At 37.6% G+C, this 22,299-nt stretch overlaps 2 protein-coding genes across 5 annotated transcripts in view; both read right to left on the bottom strand.

Moving 5' to 3' along the window:
* Window positions 1-435: 435 nt before the first annotated feature.
* Window positions 436-1,049, bottom strand: LOC114581001. The gene is made up of 2 exons (XM_028700194.1): window positions 865-1,049; window positions 436-820 (listed from the first exon to the last, which is right to left on the bottom strand). The coding sequence occupies exons 1-2, from the start codon at window positions 1,047-1,049 to the stop codon at window positions 436-438; spliced, it is 570 nt and encodes a 189-aa protein (XP_028556027.1).
* A 16,527-nt stretch (window positions 1,050-17,576) lies between these two features.
* The window catches only part of LOC110109971 (chromatin assembly factor 1 subunit FAS2), a 69,208-nt gene continuing 64,485 nt past the window's right edge, over window positions 17,577-22,299 (bottom strand). For 2 of the 4 annotated variants that reach the window (XM_020841224.2, XM_020841227.2), the window contains exons 12-13: window positions 18,137-18,380; window positions 17,577-18,005 (exon numbers count right to left, since the gene is read on the bottom strand). In XM_020841224.2, the coding sequence (XP_020696883.1) occupies window positions 18,163-18,380 (218 nt within the window). In that variant the 3' untranslated portion in view covers window positions 17,577-18,005; window positions 18,137-18,162. The remainder of the gene's footprint in view (window positions 18,006-18,136; window positions 18,381-22,299) is intronic. The other 2 variants (XM_020841225.2, XM_020841226.2) reach the window with 2 other exon arrangements.

The raw sequence follows: 22,299 nt of genomic DNA, 5'->3' as shown, positions 1-22,299 counted from the left end.
CTCTTCTTCGGTTCGGCTAAAATAACACAAGGGACCGAAATAATCGGTCTCTTAAGAAATGTGAGGGCTTTAGAGAATGGTTGAGAGGGTAATTACGTATGTACCCTTACTAGTATCATTTTCCTTAAGAAATGCTAGGGGCAAAAATGGAAGATGTGGCTAAATATTACTTAAACGATCTTCGGCAAATTTTAATTTCAAAATCGTGTGAAATTGGATATAAGTTCTTTATATCGTTTCGATCGAAATTTCATGATGAATTTAATAAAATTTATTTCATCAAATTCCGATGATATTAAAATTTCACTTAAGTTCGTCGCTGCGCATCGAAATGCATGCGACACACTCAAATGACGAATTTCGAGTTTTACAATTCTCCCCTCCTAATAAAAATTTTGTCCTCAAAATTTAAAAGAGGGGAAAAATAATCATACCTTACTCAAAGAGATGATGATAGCATTTCCTCATTTCTGACTCCTCCCACATTGCATTCTTTTCCAATCCATGCTTCCATAGAACTTTCATGAACGGTATCTCTCTACTTCTTAATTGCTTCACACTGAACTCCAAAATACGATCCGGTTCTTCAACATATATAAGATCTGACTGTAAGACCACATCTTCCGTTATGATCTTAAAAGGATCATCCGATATATACTTCATCAGTAAAGAAACATGGAACACATTATGGACAGCATATGTAGCGGGTAAAGCCAATCTATAGGCTACCTTTCCAATCCTTTCCACTATCTCAAAAGGACCAATGTAGCAGGGACTGAGTTTGCCAACCTTCCCAAAATGAAGTACACCCTTCATAGGCCTAATCTTTATGAAAATAAAACTCCCACATTGAATTCCACAAACCGGTGCTTAGTATCATAATACTTCTTCTGCTTATCTTGAACTGCTAGCAACCTAACCCTGGTCAATCTGATTTTGCTTGTGGCATCATCAACTAGATCTGATCCAATTACCTTTCTCTCACCTGCCTCTGCCCAACAAAGAGGTGTTCTGCATTTCCTTCCATATAGGGCTTCATAAGGAGTCATTCCTATGCTGGCTCGAAATTATTGTTGTAGGTAAACTCTATCAAAGGAATATGAGATTCCCAACCTCCACCAAAAATAAGAATACACAATCTCAATAAATCTTCAAGAGTTTGAATAGTCCTCTCTGTTTATTCATCAGTCTGAGGATGGAAGGGGGTACTAAATGTCAATCTGGTGCCCATAGCCTCTTGTACTTTCCTCCAAAGTCTAGAAGTAAATCTATCATCTCGATCAGATACTATGGACTTAGGCACACCATGTAATCATACAATCTCAGACACATACAGCATTGCTAGCTTCTCAACTGAATCAGTCAATCGGATAGGCAAAAAGTGAGCAGACTTTATAGGTCTATCAATGATAACCCAAATAGCATCATGACCCTGTCGTGATCGGGGTAAACCTGACACGAAATCCATAGCAATGTCATCCCACTTCCACTATGGAATAGCTAAGGGTTGAAGTAATCCACTTGGCCTTTGATGTTCAGCCTTCACCAACTGACATGTAGTACACTTAGCAACAAAATTAGCTACACTCCTCTTCATTCCGGGCCACCAAAATAAACCCTTAAGATCTTGATACATCTTACTACTACCATGATGGATAGTGTAAGCAGAGTGATGAGCTTCATAAAGAACATCCTTTCTCAAGTCATCAACATTAGGTACACAAACCTTACCCTTATACCAAAGGAGATTGTCCTCATCAAGAATGAAATCCTCTTCATGCCAAGCCTTTACTAACTGAATCATTTTCATAAAATCTGGATCCTTCCATAAAGCTTCAGCTATCATAATCTTCAAATAGCTTACACAGTCAACTGACTCAACCATCCTACATTTCCAGTTGTAGGAAGTACTAATGATAACTCCAATCTATCCATTTCTTTAATCAGCTTCTCTTGTTGAGTTAGTAAACTATTTAACTTCACTGGCAATATTCTACTCAAGGCATCAGCAACAGTATTGGCTCTTCCCGGATGATACTGAATGTTCAAATCATAGTCATTAAGCAGTTCCATCCATCTCCTCTGCCTTAAGTTCAGCTCTTTCTGAGAAAAGATATACTTCATATTATGGTGATCAGTGAACACTTCATAATGTATGCCATATAAGTAGTGTCTCCAAATCTTTAATGCAAAGACTACAACAACAAGCTCCAAATCATAGGTTGGGTAGTTCTTCTCATGACTCTTCAATTGCCTAGAAGCATAGGCAACTACTCTCCCATGTTGCATCAAGACACATCCCAAACCCTTTAGCGATGCATCACTGAAAATCTAAAATCCCTCAATAACTGAAGGAATCGTAAGAATTGGTGCCGTCATTAAACGAGTCTTTAACTCTTGAAAGGCTTCCTCACACTGACTGCTCCACTCAAATTTAACTATCTTTTGAGTCAATCTACTCAAAGGTGCAGCAATCTTGGAAAACCCCTCTACAAACCTTATGTATTAACTAGCTAACTCAAGAAAACTCTGTATCTCAGTCACTATCATAGGTCTTGGCCATTCAGCTATAGCATGTACCTTATGCTAGTCCACAGAAATACCATCTCCACTAATGACATGACCCAGAAAAGTCACATTCTTCAGCTAAAACTCGCATTTAGAGAACTTGGCAAATAATTCATTGCCTCTTAGAGTTCGCAATACTGCTAGGAGATGATTGGCATGATGTTCTTCATTACAAGAATATATAAGAATGTCATCTATGAAGACAATGACAAAACTATCTAACATTGGCTTGAAGACCTGATTCATTAGATCCATAAAAGCAGCTGGGGCATTTGTTAGCCCAAAAGGTAAAACAGTGAACTCGTTGTGTCCATACCTTGAGCTAAATGATATCTTAGGGATGTCTTCCTCCTTAATTCTCAACTGATAATATCCAAAACTCAAATCAATCTTGGAAAAGACTGTGGCACCCATTAGCTGATCAAATAAGTCATTAATTCATGACAAAGGGTACTTGTTCTTAATGGTAAGCTTGTTTAACTCCCTATAATCGATATAGAGTCACATGCTATTATCCTTCTTCTTTATAAAGAGAACTGGTGCTCCCCAAGGTGAAGTGCTAGAGCGAATAAATCCCTTCTCCAGCAGTTCTTGCAATTGAGACTTCAACTCCTGAAGTTCCTTAACCGCCATACGATAAGGTGCTTTTGAAATAGGCTCAGCACCTGGCACAAGATCGATTGAGAAATCAATCTCTCTAACATGAGGCATTCTAGGTAAGACTTCAGGAAACACATCAGGATAGTCTCTTACCATAGTAATCTCCTTCAACTCTGGTACTTGTTTTAAAGTGTCCCTTACATGAGCTAGAAAGCTTGGGTACCCCTTCAAAATTAAACTACAAGCCTTCATAGAAGAGATGATCATAGAAGATACACCTCGATCGCCTTGGAAGACAAGCTTCTCTCCTCCAAGAAACTTGATCTTCACCACCTTCTTCTTGCATTCAATGGAGATGAATTGATTTAACATCCAATCCATCCCTAAAATCACATCAAACTCCAACAGAAGTAATACTATCAACACAACATCAAACTCCTTCTCACAGATTGTAAGAAACGTTGAACACATATTCGTAGCAGTCATATTGGACCCATCAGGTAACAAAATTGTTAATGTAGTAGGCATCATGTAGACATTCAATGCATGCTTCTTAATGAACTCCTGACTAATGAATGAATGCGATGCTCCAGTATCAAAAAGTACTCTAATATGGAAACATTGGACATGAATAATACCTGCAATCACATTAGGAGATTCTTTGACTTCTTGCTGTGTAATGGCATAAACCCTTGGTTGCATAACAGGTCTTGCAACCGGATGACTAGGCACTAAAGAAGAACAAGTAGACTCTTGAGCTCTCGGTCTACCAATAGTAGGATGTCTCCCAGTACTCTGCTGAGGTGGAGCACTAGACCTCCCCTCCCTTGGACCCTTTGGGCAATTCCTAGCCATATGCCCAAGCTGATGGCACCAAAAGCAAACATTGGAGCCAGAAAAATATTCGCCTCTATGCATCTTGCCACACTTATCACAAGTTCTAGCACTCGAAGAACTCCCACCACTATCAATTCTGGTCTTCTTCATACTAGAACCTCCAGAATGAGTCTGAAAGCTCCTGGTCTTCTCAAAGCTCTTCCTCCTCTATTGGAAATCTCTCATCTTTTGGGTAGCCAAAAAATCAATTTCTATCATCCTTGCTTTTTCCACCAATACTGCATAATCATCAAAGCTAAAGGAAATTAATGGCTGACGAATAGCATAGCGAAGCCCTGACAAGAATTTATGGCACTTGTCCTCAGTACTTACAATAATCTGAGAGGCATAACGGGACAGCGTGATAAACTCAGCTTCATACTGTATGACTGTCCGATCCCCTTGCACCAATCGCATAAATCTTTCTTGCATCTGTCTCCTCGTAGAAGAACGCACGAACCAGTCTCTAAAGACTTTCACAAAGTCATCCCATAAGATTTGAGAAGCTGCTCTACCACCAAACTTCTCCAATGGCTGTCCTCTCCACCATCTCTCAGCCTCCCCATCTTGCTAAACATGCACTACATTTCTATAAATCAATGTCATAAGGGCTTAACATATAAAGTGATATAAGCATAAAACATCAAGTGAACATATAAAAAAAAGAATCCTACCTCCAAATACTATGAAATCCTCCTCTTTATTTGTGCTTCTTCAAGTCATAACCTAAAGAAAATAACATAACATAAACTTCTTGCCAAAATAAACCTTTATATTTCACTAATCCCCTCATAAAATTCTTTTACAAGCTCCCTATTCTCTTCCTACTTATATCCTTAAGTTAATACATCCTCATTCCCACACATAATTAAATTTTACAACAATTAATTTCGGATTTTAATAAAACCTAAATTATGGGGACCTAAAATCTCATTCATTTCATTCTATTTCTTCTAAAATACTCCCCTTCCTTATACATATAAATAAGACATTATTATTTTTAGAATTAAAGCATATTTTAATTAAGAAAATTATTTTTTTCTCAAAATTTCAATTTCTATCATTTAGAGACCTCCCTAAACTCTTAGGAATAGTTTTAGTGAACATGCAAACCTAAAAACCCTAAGTTAGGAAAAATCCTAATTTTTTAAAATCAAATTATCTTAGAAAACATTGCATTTTCTTATACCAAAACCCTTCCCATACATTCTTCCAACAATCCCTACAAAAATAAAACATAATCAAGAAACCATAATTTCTGATTTTAGGTTTTCCCTTAAGAAATCTTCTTGCAATTTACTTAAAAACATATTCCTAAGCAAGCTCTAAAGGTTTGCTAAAGAAAATCCAAACCCTAGATTTCTTACTTCAAGAAAAACTCAAGAAAAAGACAAGATTCTTCAAAAAGAACTTACCTCCTAGCTTCTCCAAGCCTCCCTTTACATTTTTCCTAAAGGTTCTCGCCGGAAAACCTGCCGGCCGCCGACCAACGAGCTCCTTCTGTCGCCTTACCCCTCTCTCCCGTCGCCCTCTTCTTCGGTTCGGCCAAAATAACACAAGTGACTGAAATAATCGGTCCCTTAGGCAATGTGAGGGCTTTAGAGAATTGTTGAGAGGGTAATTACGCATGTACCCTTACTAGTATCATTTTCATTAAGAACTCCTAGGGGAAAAAAATGGAAGATGAGGCTAAATATTACTTAAATAATCTTCAGCGAAGTTTAGTTTCAAAACCGTTTGAAAATGGATATAAGTTCTTTATATCGTTTCGATCAAAATTTTGTGACAAATTTAATAAAATTTATTTCATCGAATTCTGACAACATTGAAATTTCACTTAAGTTCGTCGCGGCGCATCGAAATGCGTGCAACGCACTCAAATGACGAATTTTGGATTTTACATCCCCCTCTGACTAATTTTCCGTGGATCAAGATACTTGGCATCATATCTTTTAGGTGACATAGGTAGTATTGTTGAGAATCTCTTTTCGCTAAGACCTTTCAAAGAGCGTGACTGAGGGAAACTCAAGTTGACTTTTCTAACTGTTAAGTTGTGGATTTAAAGTTTACAGTGTTTAAGTTTATGTTTATGATTGAAGTTATTTTAAGTTCTTATTATTCTACTGTGTAACTAATTGCCATAATAATCTTGAGATTCATAACTTCCTAAAATCCCATCTGGTGAAACATTGGTTTATTGTTACTATGCTTAAATCAAGTTTTAATAAATTTTTAAAGCAATTCCTACTTTGTTTCACATCATCTTGGTATCAGACCATGGTTGTGTTGTAGTTGCATTCTAGGATCCCCATTTATCATTTATAACTATCTTAGTTTGCATCCACACTTCCATACTGCATATTTACTTTCTATTGTGTCTACTTAAGCCCCAATTTGATTCAATGGACCCATAACAAATTCAACGTACCTTAGACTTCATCGTAGGTCAGTTAGGAACTGTAACTCAGCAAATTAGGGATACCCAAGGAGGCCTAGTTGAATTTCACCGCCAAGCTGGAGAATGCCTAGATAACATTGAGAGAATGGGAAACCCTACGATGTACACTCTTTCAAGGCCTCATATCCCTTACATTGATGAAACTAGAGCTGAAGATGGACCACCTCGAGATGTCTACCATCATAACTTCCCTAGACCCCATCAAGAACCAGTAGGACAAGATCCCAATTGGAGAGATAATGATGCACAACTGCTTAATAACATTATGATTGATGCTCCCTCCTATGACAGTATTGTTGACCCGCTAGTTGTTCTGGATTGGCTTAAAGGGATGGATAGTTAATAATTTCAAATGGTACAACATTTCGAAAGCAAGAAAGTTTAGATTCTCCGAATGAAACTTATTGGACGAGCTAATCAATATTGGACTAACTTGAAAAAAATATGCGAGGTTCGAGGAGAATTTCCCATTACTTATTGGAGAATTATGAAGCAAGAGCTTAGCAAAAGTATCTCCCCCCTTCCTACTATCCTAAACTCTTAGATAGGTGGAATAAGCTAACTCAGGGTCATATGATTAGCCAACCCACTCAGGGTAGTACGATTTCCCATCCCGATTTAGAGCTTCTTCTAATCAACCTCAAAATAGACCTACTAGTCCTATGATTGTCCAACCCACTACTGGCCAATCCCCAACCTCACCCTGACTTTAAAGGAAAGACTCATAAGCGTGATAATCCTAAAACTAATTCTGGAACCAAGTGCTTTAAGTTCCATGGGTACAAATATATTTCCTTGCAATGTTCCATCCCATATAAGGTCACTATAATTGAAGAAGTTGTTGACAACGAGGATGAACCTGAAGCTGAGTTGATTCATCACATCGACGATGAAGAAGACTTCTTCTATGAAGAAGACACTGTTGTGAATCACTACTTACAGAAGTTACACCCCACTGAGCTCCACATTATTAGGTGTGCTTTATCCCAACCCAAGCAAAGTGATGACTGGTGTAGGAATTCCATCTTTCACCATAATCGGTGACAAAAACTGCAAAGTGATCATTGAAAGTGGAAGTTGTATCAACGTTGTCTCTTCCACCATGATTTCCAAACTTAACCTTAAAACAACTCCCCATCCTAACCCTTATAAGGTTGCTTGGATAAATTCAATTGCTTTAGAAGTGAAAGATAGAAGCCTGATCCCCATTGAGTTTGTAGGATATAAAGAGAAGATTTGGTGTGTTGTTCTGGCCATGGATGTTGGTCAAATTATCATGGGTCACCCTTGGTTATTCAATAACGATGTTCATATTTATGGGAGATCCAACACTTGCATGTTTGAGAACGATGGGAAGAAGATTAAGTTGTTACCCTCCCAACCCAAGCTTATGAAGGAAGAACTTAAACCCCCTCCTATAAAACCCAGCAAAGGCTTAAACCTATTAACTACGAAGGACTTAGATGTTGAATTGAATCAAGGAGAATTTATTGATGATATAGAAGAGTCTATCCCAAAAGAAGTCAAACCACTCCTTGACAACTTTTTTGATGTCTTCCCTAAGGATCTTCCAAACCAACTTTTCCCTTTTCGGGATATTAAACATGCCATTGACTTAGTCCCCTTAACCTCCTTACCTAATCTCCCCCATTACCATATGAATCCGGGAGAATATGCCAAACTAAAAGAACAAGTCGATGATTTGCTCCAAAAGGGGTTCATCAAAGAGAATCTAAGCCCATATGTTGTTCCTACGCTATTAACTCCCAAGAAAGATGGCTTTTGGAGAATGTGTGTTGATAGTCGCGTTATCAACAAAATCACAATGAAATATTATTTCCCCATTCCCCGTTTAGAGGACATGTTGGATATGCTGACTAGAGCAACCCTCTTTTCAAAGATTGATTTCAAGAGTGGTTATCACCAAATTAGAATATGCCCTAGCGATGAATAGAAAATGGCGTTAAAACTAAGGATGGCTTATACGAGTGGATGGTTATGTCGTTTGGTCTTAGTAACCCCAAGAACTTTTATGAGAATTATCACTCAGATCCTCCATTGTGGTTGTTTACTTTGACGATATATTGATCTATAGTAAATCGGTAGAACAATACTTAACTCATTTAATTCAAATATGTAAGATTTTGATGAAAGAACAACTGTATGCTAATCCTAAGAAGTACAAGTTCCTCACAAATAATGTAACTTTTCTTAGATTTATCATATCCTCCTAAGGCATATCTGCTTACCCTAACAAAGTGCAATCAATTAATGAGAGGCTTGAACTGAAAAATATCAGAAACATTCGGAGATTTCATGAATTAGCCACATTCTGTTGGAGATTTAATAGAAAATTTAGCACTATTCTGGCCCCTATAGTGGATTGCCTTAAAAAGGGAGAATTTCAATAGACCATTTCTAGCACTAAATCCTTCGAAGAGATCAAGAAAAGAATGGTGGAAGCACCGATTATGCGATTACCCGACTTTTCTAAAGTCTTTGAAGTAACTTGCAACGCTTCAGGCATTAGTATTGGTGGAGTCATATTTCAAGAAGGACACCATGTCGCTTACTTTAGCGAAAATCTAAATGACATTAGACAGCGATACTCCACCTATGACGAGGAATTCTATATCATCATTTAATTTCTTAGGTATTGTAGACACTACCTGCTCCTGCAAGAGTTTGTTATATTCTCTGATCATGAGGCTTTGTGTTACATCAACTCCCAAAAGAAACTCAATGCCTAACATGGTTGTTGGGTTAAATTCCTGCAATAGTACACTTATACCATTAGACACAAAACAGGATCCGAGAATAAATCAACTGATGCATTAAGTCATCGTATGATGCTTACTCGTGAAATGAGAGCTGAAGTAATTGGATTTGAAGACATTAAAGAATATTATAAAGATTGTCCTGACTTTAAGTATACTTATTTACTAGTAACTATTGGAAGTGAACATATATAATCCATGATTTCTTTTTGGACGATGGACATTTATTCAAATCCAAAAAACTTTGCATTCCCAACACCTATCTACAGGAATTTCTCGTTTGGAAATTACACGCCGGAGGTTTAGCTAAACACTTTGGTCAATCCAAAACCATTGCTTTAGTAGAACATCATTTTTTTCTAGCTGAGCCTTAAAAGGGACGTTAGTAAGTTGGTTAGGAGATGTCACGCGTGTGATCTTGCTAAATAACGTAAGAATAACACAGGACTCTCCTCTCCCCGTACCTAATTGCCCCTAGCAGGACGTAAGTATGGATTTCATCCTTGGACTACAAAAGACTTTTAGGAAGCATGATTCCATTTGCATGGTAGTCAATCGGTTTTCTAAAATGACCCATTTCCTTCATTGTTCCAAGACTTTTGATGCTTCTCGAGTTGCAAAGATTTATTTTGAGGAGGTTGGCAGACTACATGGGTTGCCCAAAACCATAGTGTATAATCGTGATGTCAAGTTCACTAGCTATTTTTGGAAGGCTTTATGGCCTAAGATGGGAACCAAACTTCAATTCTCAGCTGCTTGCCATCCTCAAACAGACGGATAAACTGAAGTCATCAATAGGAGTTTAGGCAACTTTTTAAGAACTTTAGTAGGAGAAAATATTCAAGAATGGGATACCAAACTTTTAGGCAACCTTTTAAGAACTTTAGTAGGAGAAAATATTCAAGAATGGGATACCAAACTGCCTATAGTTGAATTTACATATAACAACTCTGTTAATCAAACCACAGGTCTAAGCCCCGCTGAAATTGTGTAGGTATCAACTTAGACAGCCTATAAATCTAATCCCTATGTGTCCTCAGTTTAGAGCATATGAGTCTGCTTCTGCATTTGCATCTCATCTCCAGAAATTACACAAAGAATTTCATAAAAATTTTGAACAAAGAAATGCTAATTATAAACTTAATGCGGATCTCAAGAGAATATTCAAAGAATTTAAGTTTGGAGACTTTATAATGGTTCGGATTCATCCGGAACGATTCCCCCAAGGGACTGTTAAAACGTTGCGTGCTAGAAGCGCTGGATATCTCAAAATAATTTCAAAAATAAATGATACTTATGTGTTAGATCTACCTGAAGGTCTTAACATAAATCTTACATTTAACATTGAAGATCTTGTAACCATTGAGGGACCAAAGTTTAACCCCACAAATTCACTAAATAAAGAGCCTTGTGAGACCATACTTAGTGAGAACCCTAATCGACCTCCACTCGCAAATATCCCTACTTTACCCAGTGCGAAAAAGATCAAAGCAATACTTAATGATGAAATTATTTCCAACAAAGAAGGTGGGCGCCAAAGATATTCAGTTCAATGGAAAGAGAAATCAGAGGCAGAGAATACGTGGATTGATCGTGTTGAGCTTCAGAGATTGGATCTTGACCTTCTAGAGCTGTATGAAGGCACTTGACGCCTACTCAATAGGGACCAATATTTTCCCACCTAGGGAGAATGATGAGGACATCAATAAGAGATTCTGGAACATTTACCAGCGGAAGCATCGGAGATCGACATGTATGATTAGGCGACTGCATTTTTGATATATTTCATGAATTAGCTTATTTTATTTCAAGTTTGATGATTGTACCCTAGCTTATGTATTGTTTTGAGTTATAGCCCTAAGGGCATTTCAATCGCTTATTTTCTTTTCTCTTTGAAGCCTATATATAAGACCCTTAGTCTTGTATTAGGTTTAATGCTGAATTAATGAAAAAATATTTCTAATTTTCTTCTTAAGAGACTGAGTTCTTGAGTGGTGAAGTCCCAAGGTGTGGGAAAAAGCAACACCCACCAAATGTCGGAGGTGTTCCGAGATCATGGTTCGACTCCTTCCCCTTACTACAAACAGTAGGCCAATCTTTCCCCTTGCTTCAACCTGCCAGCCACCTCTTTTCCTTGCTTCAAACCGCTGGCCACCCTCATCTCTCTCCCTACCCACCGATTCCCTTAGCTCCTCTCCCTTCCATAGTGGTCGGCCAAGCCCCACAACCATCGGCCTCCCTTCCATATCACCACTCCTAGCCACCGACCACCCCATCCTTTTCCCTCTTAATGATGATTTCAATCATCATTAATACCTACCTAAATTAGTCAACATAATTTGGGGAAATATTTAATTCTATCTGAAATTCAAATAGAATACTTAAATCTAAGGCACCATCACATATTCATGCTCAATAAGATCTTAAGTTATATATAAACACTATGGTGAGGGGAGGGAGAAATTATTCTATGCGGACACCGGCCCATCCGAACGTGAATCAAAATGCGCAATATCACCAAGTACATAGTGGTACACAACAAACGGATGATGTGGCGCATTATGATTCGCCTCCTGTATCTGCATAGAATAATTTCAGGGGGAGGGGGATGTGGCCATGGGGTTTTGCATGTTGCTTGTAAAATGTTTCACCTCATCAGCCAGAAATCCCATAAATGAATACTTTCTACCTGCAATAACCTAGTGGATGGTACTTGTTACATAAAAAAACTGATTGAGAAAACCACCAACACATTAAAAAAATAAATAAAGAAATAGAAGTCATCCTCTGAGTTTTAGGGCTTTGTTAGGGTTTGGGTTTTGGCGCACTCTCCCATGTCTTCTCTGCGCCGCCCGCTCGGGGAGGGGTTCATCCCTCCCCGCCTTTCTCTTAGGATGGCCTCCTCATCCTACAACGCTGACTTTCTCCCTCTTCCAGGTGCCAGTGCTCTCTTTTTTGCTGCTCCGCTCGGGCTCAACTTCATCTCTAACCACACTAACAAAGACCCGGTTGCCAATGAGTTCTCTCTTTCTTTCATCACCATGCCTTCCATAATTCCCTTCTATGCTGCTGATTTATAACTTGGAACTCCGGATTGGAATCTATCTTTGGTTGGGTACTCGGTTGGTCCTAGGCCGACGTACCTGAGCCTTCACAATGTCATCAAGAGAGCATGGAACCCCAAAGGTTCGGTTGATTTTCTTTCGCTTAACGACGACTTTTTCCTCTTTAAATTTTCTTTCGCTGAGGATTTTTGGAACTGCATGGTTGGGTGGACCATGGTTCTTTTATGGTAGGCCTTTCATTTTACAAAAATAGAATCCTAAATTCATCCCTAAACGGGATGAATTTACTTCCATTCCCATCTGGATCAAAATTGTAGACTTACAGCTCGCAGTGTGGAACCCTTTGGGCATCTCCAAAATCGCTAGTTTCGTTGGGCAACCGTTAGCGGTGGATGCTCTCACTGCTCGTAAAACACGTCTCATCTTTGCCAGGGTTTGCATTTTGGTAACCAGTAAGTCTTCTTTTCCCAATGAAATTCCTGTGTCTTTAGACGGGGATGATGTTAACCTCAAGGTCATATACGACTGGAAGTCGACTCCCTGTTCAGGCTGTGATTCCCTGGTTCACGCCCCTAACCTTTGCCCAAAAAATCCTCAACATAAAGCCCAATTTCCTTCCCATACTTGTGGTAGAAGCAAAAGTCATCCCCATTCCAGACCTCCTCTTCCCCCACCAATAAACCCTGCCTTCCTACCTACCCTTTCACCCTCTAACCTCTAACCCATCTCTGCTCGGTCGTCTAACAATGCAGCTCTACCCTGTCCCCCCTCGGTGGAACCTCAGAATCACAGCCCTCCCCCTTCCTACCCTCCCTCGAAAGCTAGCCCTTCTCCTATTTCCCGAGAGAAACCCCACCAACCTGACCCCATTCCTAACTTAAATTCCCCTACTTAAGAGGTCGCCACCCTCTCCGTTGACCCTCTTCCAGTTTCTGAGCCTCATGAACCCAATGGAAATGTTCATATTTCCCCCACTAACGATTCAAAAAATCCCCCTTCTTCATCCCCCTGGATACGACCAAATAATAACCTCTCTACATCTCTGAATAAATTTATTATTCTCCTGCAGGATGAACCTCTCGATTCTAGGGAGGACTCCGTACAATCTTCCAGTAATATGCACCCCAACCCTGAAGAACCTCCTGACTTGAGTTCTAAACCAAAAAAATTAACATACCAAGCCACCCAGTTCCAAAAAAGCGCAACCCTCTTCCAAGTCTAAATGAACCTTCCCCCCTTACCTGTTGGAACATCTGAGGTTTCAATGGATCCGACAAAGTGTTTTCTTGTAAAAATCTTGTCTCTTCTCATCTTCTTGAATTAATTTGTATTCTTGAAGCCAAAATTCAACCCCAAGCTTTTGTTGACCCTTGGTTTTGCAACTCTCATCAAGTTTTTCAGCGGGAATCAAGCTGTAACAATTTTTGCTCTTCTTCCCCTGGGAGAATTTGGGTCAAATGGAACTCAAATGCAATCAATTTAGAACCCTCTCACACCTCTTCTCAACTCATTCACGGCATACTCACCTCTTCCTCATCCAATTATTTTGCTTTATCTATGGTTTATGCTTCCAACTCCTTGGCTGAAAGAACTGATCTATGGGATCAGTTATCTATTCTGGCTGATAGTATTACTTCCCCTTGGATCATTATGGGGGATTTTAACTATTTTAAGGATGCGAAGGATAAATTAGGTGTCTATGTTACCCACCATAGTCAGCTCAATGAGTTGAATACCAGGATGTTTAATACTGGCACTTTTGATCTTGCTTCTACTGGATTGAAATATATGTGGTTTAACCAAAGGGTGGATGATCCAATTCATACTAAATTGGATAAGATGTTGGTTAACTATGCTTGGCTTGAAAAATACTCCTCTTTTCTACAAAGTGGAATCCTCTGGTTGCTCTGATCATTCACCTCTGATTCTTTGCCAGGCAACCCGACTCCTACTGGTGGCAGGTTTTTATTCAAGAATTTATGGATTAATATGGATGGTTTTTGGGAAGGTGTTATTGCTGCTTTTGCCAAACACTCGGCTGCTAGCCCTATTGCTAACTTGTACTTCAAATTCAATTGTCTTAAAACCTTCTTGAAGCGAAAACATTGGGCTAACTCTAATTTTTTGAAGGAAATTTTTGATTTTCTTGAATATAGCCAAAAACATTAACTTGAGCTGATTCAATCGAATCCTGTCAACTCAGACCTGAATGTTAATCTCAAACATATCAATACCTCACTTTCTTTCTATCATAATGCTTGGAATTCTTGGATAGTTCAAAGGGGCAAAGCCAAATGGCTTTCTGATAAGGAAGATGATCTTGATTTTCTGTATGCGAGGGTTAAATCCAAAGGTAACTTCAATCGTATCAAAGATATCTCTACACCAGCTGGTCATTTTATTAACCCCAAAGATATTGCTAATGCCACAGTTACTTACTTCCAAGAGCTGTATAATACTTCTAACCCCCCCACCCCCATCGACCTGAGTCATTTTCCATTCCTTGTGGATCCACCATCCCTTCGTCCCTTACCGAAGGCCTTATTAGTTCGGTTACTGATCAAGAGATTAAAGATGTGGTGTTTGTCGGTTCCTCTTCTACCTCCCCAGGCCCGGATGGTTTCACTTATGATTTTTATAAATCTACTTGGGGGGTTATGGGTTACTATGTCTGTCAAGCGGCTAAAAACATTTTCAGCACTGGCATTCTTCGCAATTGTGTTAAAACCATGGCCATTGTCCTAATCCCCAAACATTCCCATGATACTAACATTTCTGATTACCAGCCGATCTCCCTTTGTAATACTTTCTACAAAATCATAGCCAAAGTTTTAGCTAATTGCATGAAAAGCATTATGCCCCTTATAATTCACAATAGTCAGGCTGGTTTCATTCAACAAAGACTTTCTGATAATAGTATCTTGACTTCAGAAATTTTGAGAGATTTCAAGCTGTGCTCTGATAAAAAAATTTTTTGTGCTAAATTGGATATTAAAAAGGCTTTCGACTCTGTCTCTAGGGACTTTTTATTATTTAGGATGCATGAGAAAGGTTTCCCACCCAAATTCCTCTCTTGGATCAAGGGTTGCATCTATGACGTGCCCTTTTCTTTTTGCATCAATGGTATGCTGGAAGGTTTCTTTAAATCGTCTTTGGGGCTAAGGCAGGGCTGCCCCCTATCCCCCTTACGATTTGCTATCGATATGGATGCCTTCTCCTATGGTTTGGATGCGAGAAGTTTCATGGGTTTCCCTTACGGGGAGCACATCTATAGTCACTTGTTGTATGCTGACGACGTGCTAGACTTTGGCCTGAAAACTCTTGTTAATGTTCATGCCCTGAATTCTACATTGGACAATTTTGGTAAGGCCACTGGGTTTCATATTAATAGAACCAAGTGCTCTATTCTTTTTTCTCAAAACTCTCAAGCTGCTCATGATATTATTAATCTTCTTGGTTATACCCCAATTGAGTACACCTTAAAATACCTTGGTTTGCCTATCTCTCCCACAAAAGACTTTCTTTTTCTAACTTCCAACCACTACTGAGTAAAGTTTCTACTCTGCTTGTTGGTTGGAAAGTCTAGTTTTTGTCTTTTGCAGATAGAATTCAATACTTGAAATTCACTATTGCTAATATGATTGCTTATTGGATTCGGGGAGCGATCATACCTAAGGTTGTTGCAAGCTCACTGACGGACTTTGTACCAGATTCCTTTATCATGGCACTACTACTGAGAGGAAATTACATCTTATTGATTGGGATAACACTTGTTTTCCTACTTGCTTTGGAGGACTTAGTATTCCAAATTTTAACTCTATGTATTTTGTCTATACCTCCACCTTTCTGTGGAGATTCTATTCTTCCAACTCCCTCATTAATACTTGGTTTAAATCTAAATTTGAATCCTCATTCAAACCTCCTACTGCTAGAGCTTCAAAATTTTGGAAACTAGTCAACAGTACTGCTCTTCGTGTTAAGCAGTTCCTTAATTTTCATGTGGACAAATCAAATTGTAACCTCTCCAAGGCTTGGGATCCTTGGGTTAATGGTTCTTCTTTGGCTGACCTTTCCCACTACTCCCTTTCCGGTTTTACTGTAGTTAAAGATTACATTTCTGATGGCTACTGGAATTTAAACAAGATCAACTCCCCTCTCTTATCCCAGCTGATTTCTAATATTCCTATTGTGGAGTCCCAGCTTTTGGTGTCCTGGACTGGAAATGGTTCTCCCAAATTTAAGACTTTCAGGAAGATGTTTTTTGCTGATATTGCTAAAGTCTTCTGGTACATATTTATTTGGCACAATTGATTAGCTCTTAGATATTCTTCTTTTGCCTGGTTAGCTATTCGGAATGGGCTAAAATCTGATGATGTTCTTGCCAAAAGAAATATTTTTATTCAACCCTTTTGTCCTCTTTGTGATATGGAAGAAGAAAGCAAATGCCATCTTTTCTTCCAATGCCATTTTTCGTTTCAAATACTCCAACTGTTAATGCCAGAGGTGCATATGCTTTTACTAAGGCCTACTTTGTTGCAGTTGTTTGAATTTTTTAATGAGATGCAGCGTTTTACTTCCAAAGATAAGGAATTATGTTTTTTTATTACTTGCTGCTTAGTCTATTTTATCTAGCGAGAGAGGAATGATAAAAGATTTGCTAACAAATATTGTTCCCCTTTTGATATCTCTCACAAAGTCTCAAAGGCTATCTCTGCTAAGGCTTCTAAGCGGAAACATTTTGATTACATTACTACTGCTTTCCCGGTCTGCTTCTCTCGTCAATATTTCTAACGAGCTGGGATTTCTGCTGTCTCTGGGCAATGTTGTCAACTGGCTATCTGTTTCCCATCCCCTGGATGGCCTTCGTCTCTCCACCGGCCCTTGCTCCAGGTTTTGGCCTAGCAGTCTGCACCCACCTGGATTGTTCGTGTGGTCCTTTGAATGGCAACCGGGGTTTTATATTTGTCTGTTTCAGGCAATGAGCTGCTGACCCTCCAAATCTATGATTGCCTTGCCAGTTTGAGTTGATCCTGAGCCCTATATGAGACAATTTTGGTTTCTTTTTTGTTCTCTTTTTTTTGTTTTCAGCTCTTCTTCAATTGTATTTTGTCCTTTTTTTTAAGCTGAGTTTTGTTTTACCTGTATTTCTCTTTTGATTAATATAGGGGCTTTGCCCTAAATTTTCCCCAAAAAAATAAATAAATAAAGTAACATAAAGCGCATGATAGTCGGTGGAGCAGGTAAAACAACTGCAAATGGTAAGTTTGGAATGACAGATATTGATAATATTATTAGACTTCATTGCAGGACAGCAGCTTGCAGCTATCAAACATGCATGAGAATGCACAAAGTTTGGATCTTCGTTACAACAAGGAATACTATCATTATCTTTATGGGACTAAGCAAGAAGCACACCACCCATAGTAAGAAGATCACTCAATCTCAATAAAGGTATCTTAACAAAGACAAGGAAGGTTTGGTTTTAATATTAGGATGCGAATAAAAACCTCTCCATCAGCACTTGGTTTCCCCCAGTCTTCAGCATATAAATCTGGACTGCCACTGCATAACATTCCCAAAAACCAGCTTTCAAATGCAAAAGCAAGGATTTTTCTTCTTCAATAATTATTGGTGCATTTGTAAGCACTTTAGCGCATCTACCTGATTGAAAATCATACGAAGATTGCATTTAATTGGCAAGAAGTCAACTCTACTACATTAGAATAAAGATTTAATTGCGGCAATGAAGCTTAAAAACATCAAATTACTGTAAGTTGCAGAGTATCCATTACCAATGGGCATGACACTAACACGACTCCTAGCTGATGGCTGTAGGTGTGATGCGCTTCTTTGTTAGCTTATTTGTATCAGATGCCTTAACCAAGTTTGGTTGTACCGGCTTCTCTTCATCGGCCTTCACATCAGCTTTCCTGTCCATATGATCAGCACCTAAGTGATCAATATCCATACAATCTTCAACGTCAGCCTTCACGTTTGTGGTACTTGGCATGCCTTGAGGAGCACTCTTAGAGTCTACTGGCACCAAAAGGAGGCTTAAATCACACAAAGGGACAGACCAAGAAAGCACATGCAACGAATGTGAGTAGATTCAAGAAGGTGGAAGTTCAACATTCATTTTTCTCTCAAGGAAAAGTAAACCTAGATGTTTATTTCTTCAGGTCAAGAAACTCTAGAAGTTAGTTTTTAATTTCCAAATAAATTTTGTTAGGGTTTTGCCATAAAAGATTGTATTCAAGATATGTAAGAATAAGAAAAAATTTAAAAAGGGGATAAAAGTATTCAAGATATGTAAAATTAATTAGAAAATTTAAAATTTCAATTTTATATAAATGATTTAAAGGAAGATCTGAAATTCAACAAATAAGTTCAAGATAATTATTAGAAATTGAAAATATAGGAAATTAATGATTTGAAAAGATTTATAAGAGATTAGGAGTTGGTTAAAATAAATATATTATATATGATTAATGATGAATGCAAGCAAGTTAACTAATATAAATGATTTACATATGATCATCTGCATTACTTATGGGTATTGAATTAAGGAGTTGATTCAGGATAAGTTGATGAATTGCTGCTCCTAAAAATCGAGATTGTGATCATATTTCTATTTTATTGTGATGATTTTTTTCTTCTAAACCAAATGCATCAAATGATATGTTATTGATACATGTTCGTTTAATTGTTATTGCAAAATCCTATATGATGATCTATCATTGTAATTGTTTGCTCATGTTGAAACAAATGTTATATGCCACATAGTTTGTTCCACCAGTTTATATTAAAAACAGTGTTTTCTTATAAATAGACATCTGAGGAAAACACAAATGAAAACTATATAAGAACAACTTGCATGTGTGTTAAAAGATAAAATTCACCCCTTGTACTAATTGGGGGTATTTTGTACCCACATGTAGAGGGCTAAATGTCTTTCTGCAATTCAATGTTAGTATAGTTTTTGAAAATGAAATTAATATTAAAGCATCTTAAATGGTACACTTGTGACGGTTGGATTTAAAATAAGATAAAGATAAGAAATGTCCATTTTCTTACACATGCTATTAATATCCAATATAAGTTATTATTTCTTTTCCATTACCACTCCTGAATGAGATGCACATGTTCTATGATTTCATATGGATTCACTTATCATAACAGGCGTATGTGTTGTTTCTCTATTCATTTAAGTTATTATAATTTAGAATTGTAATATACTCACTAATTTATATTTTATAACTCACTCATGCTAGTAAATAAATATTTTTAGGAAAGAGTCTAGATGAATAAGTCACAGACGAGAATTTGTTTACAACAAGCATGCCACAACTTGTGATAGGTACATAAATTTTTTGCAGATGCTGTAAGAATACTAGCGTATCTTATTATAATTTTGAGATTAATAAAATTTTATGAATTATTGAGTATATTAGATGTATTTGAAGAAGAGCTATTAGAAAGTTTTATTAGAAATTACTTTGAAAGTTCTTAATGTATATAGATAGCATTTAAACTAAGTCCGACCATCTGTTCTCATCACAGTGCTCCAAGCTCCAAGTTTAAGTTGTGACAACCTCACAGAAAGTTGATCTATCAAAAACACCATCACCTGGAGAATAGTTGATTCTTCTGTTCTAATCAGTTTTAAGAAGTTTAGATTAACCAAGATCATCAAGACCAAAATCAACATAAAAATTCAATGAAGATGATACGTCTTAAAGACAAAACCATCAAACACAATGGAAAAACTGTAGAAATATGAATATAGGTGGCTGATTTTTTATTATAACTTCAATAAGAAAGCAAGATACATGTGATCTAAAATTTGAGAGGTAGATTGGCTCTCCCAAACAACCTAGACGCCGCTAGGAAGTACTCACGAAAAGAAAACTATAGAAACTCTCCAATCAAATTATGCATAAAACAAAGCAAACACTAAACTTAGCTTTTAATAAGTTTCTCCTACTTCCCTCATAAATCAGCCCCCCTTTCCTAATATATTTCCTTCTCCAATTTGAATTTCAATTAGGACATCCTTCCAAATTAATCTCTTCCTTAATTCATTTTCTCACATAATGAACTAATGTTTTACTGGGTGTCCCATAGAAGGAGCCGAAATCTATTCAGGTTCGTCCCTCCCTGGTTCAGGGTTTGCTAGCCCGGCCAGTCCAACTCTTCCCTGGTCTGCCCCCCAAGGACTATTGATGTATTAATACTCCCTCCCAAAAGTACCACATTGTTCTCAAGGTGGAATGAAAGGAGCTGTTGCTAAATAATCAAGGACTCCCAAATGGCCTCGTGCTCCAGTAGATCCTTCTACCTGATCAACACTTCCTTACTTTTTGTTACTCCTTGTCACACTCATTTGACCTCCAATGGTTCCAATAACACCTCCATGTTATCCATGAAGGTCGGGGAAAAGTGAAGAAGATGGAATGTGCTCTTCTATCACCCATCGCAACTGGGACACATGAAACACAAGATGGATGGCTGATGATGGCGGTATCTGTAGGTGATATGCCACGGCCCCGATGCGCTCCACTTTCTCGTATGGACAAAAATACCGGGGCGATAACTAATCATTCTGTCTCCTTGCAAAGATTTTATTTTTGTAGGGATTAAGCTTCAAGTAAACCTTGTCCATCACCTAACACTGAATGTCTCTCCTATGAGCATTTTCCTTCATCTTCAAAATTTATTGAGCTCTCAACAAATGCCCCTTCATCTCCCCAATGATCATGCCTTTGTCCTCCAACTACTGCTCTACTGAAGCCACCAGTATGTTGTCTTGTCCATAACAAGGTTTTAAAAGGTGAAATCAGAAATCGAGGCGTTTTTTTTTTTAAGCAAGGCGAGGCGTAAGCCTCGAGGCGGATTGAGGCGTAAGCCTCAAAACGATTAAAATAAATTAATTTAAAATTATAAATAATGACAAAAAATAACAAAATATTATGTCAACTATGAATTTGAATATTTGTTTCAAGATAACATTACTAGAATACAAGATTTAAAATAAACTCACTTAAAAATAAAACATCCCCTTGGGATCAAGACCCAAAGCAGGCTCATCATCACTTTGATTGTCTTCAGAAGAATCTTCATAATTAATGTCAAAGTCATCCTCAAACTCTTTTTCATCTATAACATTTTTTCCTTTATCTCCTATATCAGTTAATATTTCATTAGTTCTAAAATGAAACAATAGTAATATACAAAATAATTCAATATATTTAAAAATACCTTTGAATTTTTTTGAAGCTCCAATCTTACTTTGTTTCTTTCTTTTATATACTTGGGTAGTTGATTCATTGTCTTCTTCATTGACATGAGTTTCTCCTTCTGCTTCAACTTCAGAAACATCAACATTCATAGGAGTAACCCATTCATCATCATATTGTAACTCATCAACAAACAAATGGTCAATTTCATTCTTAATATTTCCTTGATTCTGCAATTTAAGATGTCTATCTTTTAATTTTTTGTTAAACATAACATAAACTAGTTTGTTCATTCAATCTGCCGCCAATTGATTTCTTCTCTTTGTATGAATTTGATTGAAAATGCTCTAATTACACTCGCATGCAGAAGCCGAACACGTTAGGCTAAGAACTTTAACTACAAAAGCTTTCAATTCAGGAACATTATCTCCAAACTAAGCCCACCAACGTTCTACATGAAGACAAACATAGAATTTTATGAATATTGGTTGAAGTAGAATACTTGAACATAAATATTAACATTAAAATTATAAATACACAAATTATAAACATACCAGGAGATCGTGTTTTGTAGCATGCTTGTGCTACTCTAAATCCAAACATTCCCTTCTTCAAATGAAAATCCTCAAGTTAATTATTCACTTTGAGGTAGTCTTCTTCAGAAATGAGTCTGTCCATACATGCATACAAACCAGTTTTCACCTCTTTGTCAGCATGAA

Source organism: Dendrobium catenatum, unplaced genomic scaffold (genome assembly GCF_001605985.2).
Source record: "Dendrobium catenatum unplaced genomic scaffold, ASM160598v2 fragScaff_scaffold_1468, whole genome shotgun sequence".
In the NCBI taxonomy this organism is placed as follows: domain Eukaryota; kingdom Viridiplantae; phylum Streptophyta; class Magnoliopsida; order Asparagales; family Orchidaceae; genus Dendrobium; species Dendrobium catenatum.
Note: the sequence above shows the minus strand (reverse complement) of the source record. Positions and strands in the feature narration are given on the sequence as shown.